Raw genomic sequence first — 16,036 nt, forward strand, 5'->3', positions numbered from 1 at the left:
GAATATTGTGTAACTATAACAATTCAAGTGTAAAACTAAAAATTTACCACCAGTTTTGAAAAAGATTCATCTTAGCTCAGGAAATTGTTATTGAATATGTCAATGCTGTTGTAATGAAATGCTTCTTCTAAGTATGTGGTTATTAAATAAATAATTAACTGGAAAACAAAAAGTAACATCATGAGAAGGAAAAGCCACATCTGTAGCCTAAAAGTTGAGCAGTTACATTATTGGTCCATTCCTTATTGGTAAAATAATTCTTTTAGGACATATTCAGTGGACCAGATCTCAAAGTCCGTTGAAGTAGACTAAGTGAGAGGATAAATCCCAGTTGTCTTTGGCCTGCTTTCTTGTGGAAGGGGTTGCCTTCTGAGCCCTCTTCCCTGGCATTTGTTTTTCTCTCAGGCTTTCCCAGTGATCTTTGTGTGTGCAGGCACACCCTGCTTCTTACCTTAGTGGTAATGACAGCTTAACATTTATATTCTACAGTTGATAAAGCCAGTGCATGGTACAGTACCTCACTTGACCCAACAACTGTAGGGTAGATGTTATCTGTGTGTAACAGACAAACAGACTCAGAGAGGGTAACTCACTTACCCAGGTTACACAGTAAATAACAGAAGTCACCAACTTGAGTCCATCTCTTGAATTAAGGTTTCCTTGTGCCCCTACCCTCAGCCTGGCCACTGTTATCCTAGAAAAGATTAGAAGATTCTAGAAAACACTATTAGATTGAGCTGTAAAGTCAGTTTGAAAGTGATTAGTGAATGTAGCTGTTGTCAACAGTTATGATTATTGCTTCATTTTTTTAAAATTGAAGAATGGTCTCAATGTTTTATTAAGAAGGAGGGGAAGGGGGAGAAGGAAAGGAAAAAGGAATGGAAGGATGCTAAATGTCAAAAGGCAACAAGCTACTTCCTGGTTATCTAGAAACCAAGTTTTTCTAGAATTGAAACAAAGATAGCTAATGAGACACTTTCAAAATTCAGAAAAACTACATGTGAATCTATTTTCGGTATATATAATCATTTTGAAAATGCCAGTGTAGTTTACTTAATGAATTCTACCTTGAATTATTTAGTAAAAGTGGACCTATATACAGTCTCCCATGGTGTATTTTATAATAGATCTATCTATGTGAAGAAGCATATGTAAATGTGTATGTTCACTCAGCTCTAAGTGAATGATTTCATGTTTGTTTATGACTGAACATGATTTGTATCCACTGATGAACTAAATTCCCAAAGAGCACTAGCATTACCGTGGCTTTAGATAGCCACATTTTAGACCAGTAGGGCATGATCTACTTTATTGTTTTATGTTACCTGAGATTATGCTTACATATTATAGGAAAATCATTTTGTTCTCTTTTTAAAAAATGAACCAAGATACAGCTTTAGTTTTGTGGACTTACAGTGACCTGACGGTTGAAATTCCACCACCCTCGTTTACGAGGGCTATGGGCTCCAGCTGGTTTGGATTTGGCGATTTTAAATTATGGTGACATTGTTGTTCCATTATAAAATTCTGTTTAAACTATAGTTTGAAGAAAGTGGGGGCAGCACTTAGATTTTGCTGCTCAACTCTTCCTGTGGCAGGAAGTGGAATTAGACTGATAGGATTTTATAGCTGAAGGAGATTTAATTACATATGTCTCTGCATTTAATAGGCCATGATGAAAGGGTTGACTGGGCCAATAAAAGAGCTGGGTCAAGACCTAAATTTCCAGGCAGCTGTGTACCCTGGAGAACACTAACTGAAATTTCAACCACCTTAATTACCCCCTTAAATACCAATACCTTAAGTAGGCAGTATGCACAAGTGAAGTAATTAAAGAATAGGAGATTGAAACAGAAGTGTGGATATTTTGGGTGTGTGCCAGGAACAATACATGTCAGGGTCCATATCTTAAAGCATTGTAGCTCTTGGGAGCTAATGGCACTTTGAATGATTCCACCCTGCTGGGTAAAGTTTAAGGGAGTTCATTTGTCTACTTCGAAAGGCTATAGCTAATACTTTAATGAGTAGATTCTTGAAAACTAATGATTTTTAAAAGGTTAAATACTAATATTTCCAATATTCAATTTTATAATTTCAGGGACTGATTTGCTTAGTGGTATAATACCTGTACTCTGTCAGAAATATCAAGAATTAAATTTCCTAATTGGAGGAGAGGGACCAAAGAGAATCATTTTGGAAGAAGTACGGGAAAGATACCAACTACATGACAGGTATTAGTGGCTTCTGTGTCATTGCGGGTGAGAAAATGTCAGTTGTCTGTCTTTGGTTTTGACCATACACCTACCTTAAGTGTGCTGCTGTTTCTGTTCATGAGGTATAAAAAAGACAAGGCATGGTTTTGTGAATTTACATCAAGTGAGAAAGCTTATTAGGATGCACAATTTTATTTTTCCATTAGCCCACTATTATTCAGTTTGCGGACAGTTGTTTAAGGCATGATGATAGGCATGAAGGTGGGAATTGGGGGCATTCTGATTGGAAATGTTTTCAGATTATAACACTCCAAGTGTGTATTTACGAGGTACCAATTTTAGAAGGGTTATTTTCCTGTTTAGAAGTGGCACTTATAACATTTTGTTATAAAAGTGTATTATATTCACTAAATAAAGATTAAACTATGTGGCGTGAAACTCAGTAGGTTTCTAAAACTGTTTCTTTTCCATTGATGTTCGGTGATAACATATCTTTTGAGTAGAAAATGTGAGCATCAGTTAAAAATCATACAAACAGCAGACTTATCTTAAGTTCTCTTTTTTTACCCCCTTTCTTTCTCTCCCTCTCATTGCAAAACTTAGGGTGCATCTTCTGGGAGCATTAGAACACAAAGATGTTAGAAATGTCTTAGTTCAAGGACATATTTTTCTTAACACCTCCCTCACTGAAGCGTTCTGCATGGCGATCGTGGAAGCAGCCAGTTGTGGTTTGCAGGTAAAAAGTTTTAAGGGCTTACGTTGTGGGAGTTCTGTATTTGGATTACTTGCTGAAGTAATATTTTTAACTTGTTCTTTTGCTTTTCCTGAGAAATAGCTATGGTGGATCATGTGCTCTTTTTGGTCTTTTTAAGGTTGTAAGTACCAAGGTTGGTGGAATTCCTGAAGTACTTCCAGAAAGTCTTATTATTTTATGTGAGCCTTCAGTAAAATCTTTGTGTGAAGGATTGGAAAAGGCTATTTTCCAAGTGAAGTCGGGGACATTGCCAGCTCCAGAAAATATCCATAATGTAGTAAAGACTTTCTACACCTGGAGTAATGTGGCCGAGAGGACTGAAAAAGTATGTCACGTGCTGAGAAAAGATTGTCTGAACTCCTACTTGCTGTTTTGTGTGCACATTTGCTTTTGTTTACATACAAACTTGCCATTTCTGGTTGTAGTTAAGTTTGTGAACTCCAAGTGAAACAAAGAGAATTATTCATGTGTTAGTTTTGATACACGCCAGGCTAAGTTTCTAGATAAATCACTGCCCCCGGAGTCTGAAAATAGTATTGCTAGAGTCTAGTCTCCTCATTAAACTGTTACTAAATAAATTACAAAATTTTTTAGAAGTTAAAATTAGAAGCAAAACTAGTATATTATGTTGAGGTTGTTTATAATTCTATAGCATATAGTGCCTTTAGCACATACATAGGTAGACAATTGTAGCTACTTTGTAACTTGTGAATACTTAATTCAGAATACTTGCTGAAAAGTCTTGTGCTTTTGCTGACAACTGTGATATTCTTTTATTTTCTTAAAGATTTATCACTTTTGGTAATGACTATGATGATTTTTTTCCTTAAAGATTTATTTATTTTTATTTTATGTGTATGAATATTGGTCCTGAATGTATGTATGTGCACCACATGCATGCAGTGCTCCAAAGAGACCAGAAGAGGGCATCAGATCTCCTGGAACTGGCGTTTTGGACCTTTGTTAGCCATGTGGGTGCTGGGAACCCAACTGGGTCCTCTGTAAGAGCAGCCAGTACTATTTAACTGCTGGGTCATCTTTCCAGCCCACAACTACTATTCTCCAGGAAAAGAGTTTTGCAACTCTAGGCTGATCAAGAATATATTAGAATTCAACCTATACATGAAAAATAAGAAGAATCACAAATATGAAAACAACAGTAGAGAATTTTCCAAAGGGACAGGTACAGGATATATAGGTTGACACCCGGAGGCAAGAGAGGAGGGTTGTGGAAAATGCTTCTGGGTTTTGACCTTAGCACTACATTTACTTTACTTATCCTCATCCTTCAGGTCCTTCTTGGGATGACTTCTGCCTCGTTCCTCTCGTTAACCATGTGCCAAACTGAAGGGAAATAAGTCACTTTCTTCCTGTGTAGAAATCCAGAACCAGAAAGACAGCTCGGTGGAGAATGGAGAGGGTCATAGTTTAGTCTAAGGTTTTATGCTGTCAGCATATTTAGTGGAACAGTGAGTTTCTAGCCTGGAGTAGGAAACACTTTAAATCTGTCTTTCTGGGTTTGAATTATAAGTTCGCACACATAATGGAGCTATGTTTGAATCTAAGTTCCAAAATATCTCTAAATATGGTTGAATAATATATGTTCAGTAATAAGAGATTTTTGGAAAATTGATAAATCTTTTGGTTTAGTTTCTGAGTTACTGACCTTGTAGAAGTCTTGAGCTAGCTCCACCTATTAAAAAAATAGCTACCTTTTCCCGTGGAAGTTGGAATTGAATACTAATTGCCTGTGGGTGTGTATGTCAGAATCACTTGGATAACCTTTTCAGACTCTGTCCCCTCCATCTTCCTGCTCACTTAACTCCCCAGCCACTCCTTAGATTCTGATGTGTTCCTGTGGAGCAGGAATGAAATTTGTCTTATAGTTGGCAGGGATATTTGGCCAAACAGGTTTTTTCGGTGATCTTGGACTCCACCCTGAGTTAGAATCACAGCCCTGCAAATTGTGACTTGACTTGTCAAAATATAAACCTGAAAACTCTGAGCTATTATATGTAAGAAAATCAGGAAAGAACTGTGGTGACACTTTGTTAGCATATGGTAAAGGAACTAATTAACATTTTTTGTAAGGATAATTTTTTTAAGTTGTGCTTTGAAGTAATAGTGAAGCATCCGTGTATGTATACATTTGCAAAAATAAAGATATAAATCTAGCCACAGATGGTGCTTTACACTTGGAATTTCAGCACTCAAAAGACTGAGGCAGGAGGATAACCATGAATTTCAGGCTAGCCTAGGCTGCATAGTGAGTTCTAAGTCAGTCTCCACTACAAAGTGAAACCCTATCTCAGAAAACCAAACAGAAAAAAAGCAAATTCTCATTTATAATAGATTGTCATGTTCCCTTCTTTGCTGTAAATTATTTGTCAATTAAGATAATAAATTAATCGATCTCAAGTGAAGGTGGATGAACAGGTTATTTTGTAACTGGTCTTCTAACTCTATGTTTTGATCTTTTTCCATTCCTTGTAGTTTGACTGTGTTACTTAGAAAATTGATTATAAAATTTAATTGGGGAGTCAGGTATGGTGGTGTACACCTGTAATTCTAGCACTCAGGAGGTGGTAGGAAAACTAGGAGTTCAAGGCCATCCTCAGCTACAGAGTTAATTCAAGGCCAGCCTGGTCTATATAGCGAGTTCCAGACCAGCTGTGGCTACAGGGAGACTGTCTCAAAAAGACAAAATTAAAATTAAATATAAAGTAAAATAATAAAATAATAAAAATGAAATTAAATGAAATTTAAAAATGAAATAAAATGTTTTTACTTAAAATGTCCTCAGGGTAGAAGACCTAGGTGAAAAGTCCCCATAGCTTTCAAAGCCACTGCTCTACAGAAGAACTTACATCGAATGCTGTAACTTTCTTGCATTCATAAGGAGCTGGTTTATGTGTCTAATATTTTTGAGTTGTGGGATCAGCAGTGTTTTCCAAAGCGAGTCATCTACTACCAGTTCTCAGCAGTCAACTGTTTTCCTTACGAGGGCTTCATTTGTGCTGCCGGCTAGAATTTATCCTGTCTTCGTTATCTTGTATTTGCAACATGTGAAATGTTTCTCTGTGTCTCACCATCCACACTCAGTAACATGGATAGCCTTGTGCAGCTATTGAAGACAGAGCCAGTATATCCCCACCCCAGAAGCTTCCTAGATGAAAGTGTCCTGCTTGTGTGTGACGTCTTTGAAGAGGAGCTTTCTCTGCTCAGTCAAGGCATCTGCAACAGTGTGCCTGCAAAAAAATTCTTCCGAACTTAGATACTGATATTTCAGAAGTCACCTGAAATCAGTGGTCACCTCCTAGTTCTTCTATCACACAGTGTCTAGCCCAGATTTAAGTACGTGATAAGCATTGAGCTAAGTGGTGATAATGCGTAATGCATGTGATTAAATTCAATAACGAGGTTCACTAATGATATAACTGACAGTAAACACAAGTGATTTCTCTCCACATGTGTTTGTCAAATGTACCTAGTCATTGCTGGTCTTGGAGTCACTGTTTGTCACAGACATATGGTGGCTCAGAGCACTCATGTTTTTTGTTGGCCCTCTCTCCTCCAGGTATATGAGCGGGTATCGAAGGAAGATGTGTTGCCGATGCACAAGAGAGTCAACAGGCTCATTTCTCACTGTGGCCCAGTTACAGGCTACATTTTTGCTTTGCTGGCCGTGTTCAGCTATCTCTTCCTCATTTTCTTGAGATGGATGACTCCAGATTCTATTATTGATGTGGCAGTAGACGCTACTGGGCCAAGGGGAGCCTGGACTCATCAACAGTCTCGTAATAAAAAAGGGGGCAACAATGATGAGGTATCAGAAACCAGGTAGAAACAAGTCAGAGGTCTGAAGCTTTAGACACTATTAACACGATTGAAAGTAACTTTCCTCTTTTGTTTTCGGGTTTCAAAGTTCATTTGGTAAATTATGCTACCTCTGTGTCATTCAGTTGTTTGTTTTTTTGGTTTTTTTTTTTTTTTTAAGAAAGATAAATATGCAATTCCTGAGTGTAGAAACTCTTGCACTTTGAAATTTTAAGGGAGAACGGTTAAACCACTCAGGTATGAAATTTTTCAGATTACTGAAATCCCTCTAGCAGAGATGTTTTAACATTATATTTTGGGAGCTTTGGGTGCTGAAGGGCCAAATGTTTCTGGATCTTTTTGGCCAGTTTTTTAACATTATACCGTTAATCCTACATTTACCAGATGTTTACAAACTTTCTTTAGGGAGGTACCGTTATGTGAACTATTTTAAGACAAGTTCTTGTATCTGTCATTGAAAATGGAATTCATGCTCTTAGATACTTGTTGGGTTCATTCAGGAAGTGTTACATGTAATCTCATTTCTTGAGCAAGATGGTCTATTGGCAGCCAGCATATTAGCAGCACCTGCTACATACGAAGTGTTGCATTAGATGGTTCCTACCACTAAGGCCTAATCAACATGAAGTGGTAAAATAGCCAACATGCCCAAAATGCTCAAGCTACGTAATGCCAGGAAGTCATCGCTGGCATACTCAAGTATTTCTCTGATGTGCTAGTATGCATTTTCCTAGGAAGAACCCTTGTCCTCATGTGTGTGAGTGAAGAGATGCTGCTTTTTAAGTTCTAGGACCGATATCACTGTTGATACTAGTGCAGACAAACCCTCCGCCTTGGCTATATGCAATTGAGTTCCCAGTAAAAATGCCTTTGTGGTTTTTGAGAAGAGCTTAATAGGTGTGCCGTCTCCAAACCAGCTGCTGTTCTGTCCTTTTGATGGAAGTCACTCTCCTTCACCATGGCCTGGCCAATGTCTGATAAGTATTGCCAGTGTACAAAAAGGCTTTCCTCCAGAACATTTTTATTTCTGGCAAATGAAGTCTAAAACTGACGCAATGCCGTCTCTGTGGGTAGATTTTGTTAACTGATCATTGTTGCCCAGAGCCATGGTTTTTTTTCTTTTTTTCAATCCCAAATTATCCCTATGATCTGTATTATTCTCCTTTGAACTCTTTAGAATAAGTTTCTGGGAGTAAAGGACTGAAATCAAAACAGTAAGGCGTTTGCAGTGCACTGGAGTCTATCAGTATTGTGATTCTGTACAGGATTTTGTAATAACAACATTTGCAAAACTTCTTTTTAAAAAGTATCTTAACATGCCTGTTACTTGGTTGCCACTGATATAAAAGAGATATATTTGTGTTTTGTTTGTATGAAAACACAAATGCTAGAGAGTAATTTTTACAATATAGAAGTTAGGGATTCTTTTATCGGAGAAAAATGAACTGGTCCAAACCATTCACTCTTACTAGAATTTTAATGCATTAAGACAGACATACAGATACGAAATAAACAGTGCCAATATTCACAGTACTGTGAAACTGTTTAACATTTGGTTTCCTTTATTCTGCTATACGGTTTTTAAAGGCACACCACAGCACTACTTTTTTTATGTTTGCTTTCAATTTTTCTCAAAATTGTCATCGAATTCTTCAGTTGTCCTTTATTTAAGATGAATATAGGATTTTAAATTACTTATGTGTGTAAATGTGTAATTTATGAATTAAAATTATTTTCCTTTTTTAACAAATGGAAATAAATTTGTTTGTCTGACATAAATAATTTTCAGGCTTCCTGGATACCTTAATTAAAACTGGCCAGTAGGTGGAAAGGAAACATTGTTCGACTTTGCTACTTGAAATTATTTGAAAGTGAAATTAACCTTGATGAGCAATTTAAAAAGATACTGTATTCCTTTTGATGGTACAGTTATACACATAAAACTGGTCTGTGAAAACATGCTCAAGTCTAGAAATAAAGATGAGAATGACATTTTGACATTTTTTTCCATTTGTCTTATTTTGTGGATAGAATATTATTTACTTGTGGACCGTAACACTTTCTCCCTGAGTGGAGTTTAATGTGTTGCTTCATCACTTAGTAAAACAGGAAGTATCCTTCAGATTTGAGCCATGCTCTGTCATCTTTTATTTCTGGAATATATGCTCTTTTGTACTCTAGAAACAACAAGTTCAATTGTACCTTTGTTTCCTGATCCAAATAAGCCCTTGTTTTTCACTGTGCTAGTTATCGAATAAGACAAATGAATACATCCACACACTATTGTGTGTGAACTACGTAATCACACTTTGTATCCCTATTTTGTATCTCACCAGCTGTTTTAAGAGACATTAGAATTTTGACGTTTTTTACAGAGGCTTGGCTTTTCCCCACCCTTTGTGTCAGAAACAGTGGGAAACAGTTATTTTCATTCATATTCGTTTGCAAAGTCAACCAGGGTACCCTAGATGTTTTCTGTTTGTTTATTTATATGGGTTTTTTTTTGGTGTGTGTGTTTGGTTTTGGCTTTTGAGACATGGTTTCACTGTAGCACTGGCTGGCCAGGTACTCACATGCTACCCTCAGATTCCTTCTCAGAGATCCATCTACCTCTGCCTCCCTAGTGATGAAATTAAAGGCATGCGCTACCATGCCTGGCCACTTGGGAGGCAGAGGCAGGCAGATCTCCATGAGTTCGAGGCCAGCCTGGTCTACATAGTGAGTTCCAGGCCAGCTGGGGCTACTGGGAGACCCTGTCTCAAAAAAGACCAAAAAAAAAAGTATTTTTAAAGAATATGGCTTGATCTTGTGGCATGCGTGGTATGCTTAGAGGCCAGAGGACAGTCTCAGGGGTTGCCCCACAGGCTCTATTCACCTTTTTTTTAAAAAAATCAAAGTGGAATATTATTCTATCCTGAACTATTTGACAAATGGAAGAGTGTAATTCAGGTGTAGTTTTAAAAAGTTTTTAAAGAATATTTTATTTATTATTTTTTAATTTTACCTATAGCAGTTAGTGCCTGCAGAGGTCAGAAGAGGGCATTGGATTTCACTGGACCTGGAGTTACAGATGGTTGTCAGCCACCATGTGAGTGCTGGGAATTGAACCCAGGTCCTCTGCAAGAGCAGCCACTGCTCTTAACTGCTGAGCCATCTCTCTAGCCCCCTAAAATTTGTTCTTATTCTGTGACTGTTCCTCACATGTATATAATGAATTGTAGTTGTCACTCCTCATTATCATTTCACATATCCCCTCCCTCTCCCACTGAAACCCTTCTCAAGTTTTCCTCCAGCATTCATGTCCTTTTTGGTGTGACTCTGAGTTTAAATATATTTGTAAGAGAGGGGATGGGAGGCCTTTACTGGAGCATGGGCATCTCATCAGTGGCCACACCACTGAGGAAAATGACACTTCGTCTCCCAGCAACCATTAACTGCCAGTAGTCCCTTAAGGAGCTATTGGGCCTCCTGAGCCCCTCTTACATTCATGATGAAATGTTGATGGACCCCATCTTGTGCAGGTAACCCCAGCTGCAGTGAGTTCATGAGTACAGTGGTTATGTCATGTCAAGCCCCAACGACATTTTTTTGTGGCATATCTCCCCATCCTCCAGCTCTTACATTCTTTCTGTCTCTTCCTCAGTGTTCTCTGAGCCTTGGACAGGGTGTTGAGGGTTGAGCACTCCATTGTCACAGAGTCACTTATCTTTCTCATTTTTTTGGACAGTGTGTCTCACTGGCCTGGAACTCATCAAGTGGGCAGGCTGGCTGGCCAGCAAATCCCAGGGATCTTCCTGTCTCTACCTCCCCAATGCTGGGATTACAGGCATTAAAATTTTTTTAAATTATTTTTTATTTAATTTTTTTGTCTTTTTGAGACAGGGTCTCCCTGTAGCCCCAGCTGGCCTGGAACTCACTATGTAGAACAGGTTGGCCTCAAGCTCACAAATATCCACCTGCCTCTGCCTCCCAAGTGCTGGAATTAAAGGCGTGTACCACCATGCCAGGCATTTTTTATGTGGGTTCTGGAGACAGGATGCAGGTCCATATGCTTTGCAAGGAAGCCCTTTACTAAGCTATCTCCCCAGCCTCAGATTTTTTGATATTATGAAAATTGAAGTTTTATATAGATTTTTTATTTTATAGTACTTTGGGAAGTTAATTTTATTCATCATTTATATTAGGTTCAGTGGATATCAACTATGAGGTTGGGGGGTGGGGTTGTCCTGCAGGAGACATCTTTAAGCTGCCGGTCTGGAGAGCTTTTTTTTGCATTTTTTTCTTGAGTTTTTACAGTTTTCATACAGTATAGTTTGATAACATTTAGATCTGATCACCTCTCCCCCCTTGCCCCCAGCCCAATTTAATGAACTTTCATATATATAATATGGCCTAAAGAGTATGATTTGTGGCCGCCAGGGGGGGCAGTCACGGGACTCGAATGGATTATCACGGAACTGAAAAAAGACCAGGGGACTCCTGCGATTTCTTCACTTCTATTTCTTCACACACGAGTGCCAAAAGTGCAGGCAACACTCTGCTTTTATACTTGCACTCACTGGAGCTACAGCTGAATGTTTACAGAACAGTGAGTAATAATAAAGAGGCTAGAATACAGCAATTTAGTAAAATATAATGAGCAAAATAACTATCACCATAGTATACCTTCTTGGGAGATGAAAGTGTCTCCCGAAAAACTAGGGGAGTACCTGCATTCCAGAGATAACTCCCCAACGAGCGTCCTTGCATAAACTTTCTCATGAGACAAGGCTCTCCAGGCATACATGCTCAAGGTTACTGCTTAATTGACCAAGCATATTTTTAAAGTGATAGGAACACTATTTCACAGTCCCGTCAGTTACCCAATGTCCTTCAGTGTGGATCCATTCACTGGGCCCCCCAAGAATTCCATCCCTGTAAGACACTGTCTTTTCCTCTCCCAGCAGTCATTAAATGCCAAAAGTTTCTTGGATGGGGTTGGGATTTCTTAGCCACTTCCCCTATGTTGGGTTTTTGTCTGGTTTGAGCTTATGCATTGGCATCAAGTGGGTAGAGAGGAGGGTTGCTGCTAAAGTTTCTACAATGCTCTGGAAGCCCCCCCCCCTTCAACAGAATTATCTGGCTCAGAATGTTCATCACGCTGAAACTGATAAACTCTGATACTGCTGATTATTCCACCTGTAAAATATATCATGAACCAAGCATACTTAGCAATAACTTTTTGTGTCCCTCTCAAATAGGATGCTCATGTATAGTATAAAGCTGATCTCAGAAATAGTAGAGCTATCTGTTTGAGCCAATTTTGTGTACACATAACATAGAACGTTCAGGTATGTTTCAAATGAAAACATCAAAACTGAAAAATGTTATGAGTCTGACATTAGAAAAGCATCACTTGTTCAGAGTACAGTTGAAAAAAGCACAAAAAAGAAAAAAAATACTTGTTTCCTTATAGTCCTGTATTTTCTAGCAGGTGAGGTAGGTAGTGAAGCCTTATGTATTAATATCTGTACCTTGAGAGTAGAAAGAATTCAAAGATTAGTGCTGTAATATGATGAAATGGATGAGCTAAACACTATTCTCATGTGTGGCCTTCATAACAGTGGACTGAAACTGTTCTTCAGAAGTAGTCATTCTGGGGCTGGAGAATCATTCATGACTCAGTGGTTAAGAGCACTGACTGCTTTTGCAGAGGACAAGGTTCAGTTCCCGGCACCCACATGGTAGCTAACAACTGTCTGTAACTCCAGTTCCACGGGATCTGGCACCCTTTCTGACCTCCGTGGGCATTGCATTACCTACCTACATGCAGGTAATACACTCATACATATAAAATAAAAATAATGAATAAAATATTTTAAGAGAAATAATCATTCTGATTTGCCAGAATGTTAGGAGAAAGTCTCAATTTTTTTTTTTTTTTTTACTAATTAACATTTATGTAGTTTGTTCTTAAAATACTGTGTTGGTTTGCACCTTCAGGAGATTTAAAAAAAAATTAGAAAGCATAGTCAAGAATGAAAGAAGAAATAGACTGGTGTGCAAGATTAAAAATAAATTCATTTCATTTGTATCAGCCAACTGGTAAGAGACGATTGCCCACCATCACTGATGCTTGAAATGGATGTTCAAGAAAGACCCTTGCTGTAGGAACTTGTCACCGGTAGAATTACCAGAGTAGTTTTAACACTTCAGTCACTTTCAAACTTTTATTTGGAGAGTCATCTAAGGTACAACTTATATTAAATTACCATATAGCAAAGAGGTTCTTTTTAAAACAAAGAAACAAACAAACAAAACTGGTCTTATTTCTAACTTGGCCTTAATCCTCCATAAACCTCAGCATGCAAAGCAAATAAAAATGCCCCTAGTAATAGAAATTTCTGAAAAGATCACAATATGTCCACACTGCTTGCATGAACAGCAAAGAAATTGCTTTCTCCCTAGATGGTTGTACAAATTTCTTTAACCTTTCCAACTTCTTTCAAACATAATAACCCAAAAGGAGGGGTTTAGAAAGAAAAAAAGTTTAAACAGGAATTCCTCTTAAAATTTTTTGTACTGTTTGAAATTTTCATACATTTATATAATGTGTTTTGATAAAATTTAATGAAGGTTAGAAGTACTGAGTGCTTCCTATTGGAAGGAAATTATTTAATATTGCCATAGATAAATCAACACAATGCAGTCACCACATCTGAGTTAGATTAGAACCTACAGAGTTCTTGGTAACAGGAGCACCAAGTGCTAGATGGTTTAAAATAGATGTCATATGATACCAATTATAACTCAGTAAAATTTTGCAGCCCTAAGAACCAATGCCGAGAATAAGCCAAAATGGATGATGGTCCTGTTTTCTATGGCTTTAAAAACATTTTTATTACAATGTTTGCAATGTTTTTTTTTTTCAAGCTTTTGATTAAAGTGTTTCTGGCTCTCCTAACCCATTTCTATATCGTCAAAGGAAATAGAAAAGAAGCAGCTAGGATAGCAGAAGAGATCTATGGTGGACTTTCAGGTAAAGATATATTACATAATTTTATTCCCAATATCTCAAAAATTCCTCCTAGCTAATCTGTATGAATAGTGTTTCTAGAAGGCAAGTTTTCCTTATACTTTGGTCTTGAGTGGGTATTTTAAAAATTACCTCTCAAAGAAGCAAATGATGTTGGCTGCAGCAATTTGTGAAGGATTTTCAGCTTTATTTTCTTAAGAGTTAGTGGTTCTATTTGCAACTATTGTTTAAAAAGTAAGCAGAATATCGGGTTTTAAAGACTATCTTGAGAAACTTCATTTGTAATGGCCGAAAGAAGTACTTATATAGCATTATTTTTTCTTCAATATTTTTCATCAAACTGACAGGAAAGAGCATTTTAATAAAACCAAATTTCCTCAGGAAACAGAATGACCAAATAATTTTATTTAAGCTAGTAAATGTGGCTCTCTCTCTCTCTCTCTCTCTCTCTCTCTCTCTCTCTCTCTCTGTGTGTGTGTGTGTCCCTTGCAATCACTTATCACAGGAAAATTTCACTAAACCTGTTTGTATGTTGATAACACTATACAGAGCACCACAAGAAAAGGTTATTACAATATGCAATGCAAAGATGTGGACAAAACATCTTAAAGTTTCATGCTTTGTAGAGAACAGTTTACATTCCTTTCCAGAAACAATTCATCTTTATCGTAGCTGAGATGTTGCAAAAGTAACTGAAGCAAAAGTTACTGCTGTGACTGCCCCTTAATGGAAGAGGAGTATTTATTCACAACCAGAGCTCAGAATTCCCATATGTATTTTTAGTATTCACAGGGGTTCCAGGATTGCATCATGTTTTATCTAGTATCTGTTTCAATTTGCATCCAGGATTCTCTTTCAAAATAGACTTATGCTTTGCGATTCCGATATATTAGATAACCTGAAAAACACTATACAGCAGTGGTCTTACACAAAGAAATAAGACCTCCAACCAAAGACAAAGCATCAGAATGCTTCAAGTAACTGGTGAAGAAAGTGTCAGAAGGCCTGGACTATGGAAAAATATTTCTTTTGGGGATTATATTTGTCACACATTTCAGGGAGGTATGTAACTTTGGTGAAAAAAATAATGCTTCTCTTTAGCTTCAAATTATGCATGCATCTGGAAAGCTATGTTCTAATTTATCAATTTTGACAGGGAACTTCTAGAATTTTCATTAGTAATTTTCATGGTCTCATATATAGTATCCTCATGATTTAGATTAGGCAAAGTCTAACAGAGACAACATAGACAGCGTATGTAAAGTGTTTTTCTTTCTTCGTCCAATTGCTCCTGTGCATGAGTCCTATCTCTGTGGTCCCAAGTGAAGTGCTCTCCTAAGAGTTTTATAGTACTCAGAACCTATGTAAGCATGCTTTAAATTTAAATCTGGAGCCCAAATTCGAATCTCTTAAATAGAAATATACTCATTCACTCTCTAGTCCAGTTGTCTTTACTTATTTAAGCTCATGGACTATTACTTATTTTCAGATATTGTTCAAAAGAGGCAGTGATGAGGATAGTACACATAAACTCAATTTATTTCCTATATATATGTATGTGTCTACATATATGTATGTGTGTCCCCATACCCCTCGCATGTATGATAGTGCATTCAGATTTCATATGCTTATCTATAATTATGTGGCAGTAATATGCCAGAAGCAGTAGGGTTTTTAAATGATTCTAACAGTTGTTTTTCTTTTGACATTGTTAGAGACTTCCTATGTAAAACAACAACGTGATTCTGTGAACATGTTATATTTAAACCAGAAATCATCTTTGCAGTTCATTTGTCAGACAGAAGTTTGTTGAGAAAATATATGATGGCTAGTCAGTAAGTTAGTTAATTGACTTGCAGAAGTCTCGGTTTGAATGCTAACTTTCTTAATTTTGATAGCATATTCCATTCCTGTAAACTCTGGCCAGTAATGTTAAAAACAAGAGGAAGGAAGGAAGAAAGAATTTAGCCAGGGTAGAGTTTCCACTTTCTTAGATTCTAGGCACTTTGTTTTTAGGAAACATCAGCTGATACCTCAACCTTCATTAAGTGTATTAATTTATTTATCTATTTACATACTCATTTTGGCTGTAAAATCTCTTCAGAAGTTTTTTTAAGTTTTATAGCCTGCATTAATTATTTTATATGTCTTTGTGGTTTAAACCATTACATTTGCATATAACTCAGAGTTGAGTTAGCTACAGTTTAATATATATAT

General features: G+C 37.2%; 2 protein-coding genes across 3 annotated transcripts in view; both read left to right on the top strand.

Annotated features, from left to right (window-relative positions):
• Nucleotides 1-8,780, top strand: part of Piga (phosphatidylinositol glycan anchor biosynthesis class A) — a 15,302-nt gene extending 6,522 nt beyond the window's left edge. For both annotated transcript variants that reach the window (XM_008840882.3, XM_017800072.2), the window contains 4 exons: nucleotides 2,099-2,231; nucleotides 2,817-2,949; nucleotides 3,086-3,292; nucleotides 6,545-8,780. In XM_008840882.3, coding sequence (XP_008839104.1) covers nucleotides 2,099-2,231; nucleotides 2,817-2,949; nucleotides 3,086-3,292; nucleotides 6,545-6,811 — 740 coding nt within the window. In that variant the 3' untranslated portion in view covers nucleotides 6,812-8,780. The remainder of the gene's footprint in view (nucleotides 1-2,098; nucleotides 2,232-2,816; nucleotides 2,950-3,085; nucleotides 3,293-6,544) is intronic.
• A 4,810-nt stretch (nucleotides 8,781-13,590) lies between these two features.
• Asb11 (ankyrin repeat and SOCS box containing 11) overlaps nucleotides 13,591-16,036 on the top strand; it is a 31,825-nt gene continuing 29,379 nt past the window's right edge. The window contains exon 1 of the mRNA XM_008840883.2: nucleotides 13,591-13,822. Within this exon, the coding sequence (XP_008839105.1) occupies nucleotides 13,642-13,822 (181 nt within the window). The 5' untranslated portion in view covers nucleotides 13,591-13,641. The remainder of the gene's footprint in view (nucleotides 13,823-16,036) is intronic.

Source organism: Nannospalax galili, unplaced genomic scaffold, assembly GCF_000622305.1.
Source record: "Nannospalax galili isolate Female #2095 unplaced genomic scaffold, S.galili_v1.0 scaffold521, whole genome shotgun sequence".
Taxonomy (NCBI): Eukaryota; Metazoa; Chordata; class Mammalia; order Rodentia; family Spalacidae; genus Nannospalax; species Nannospalax galili.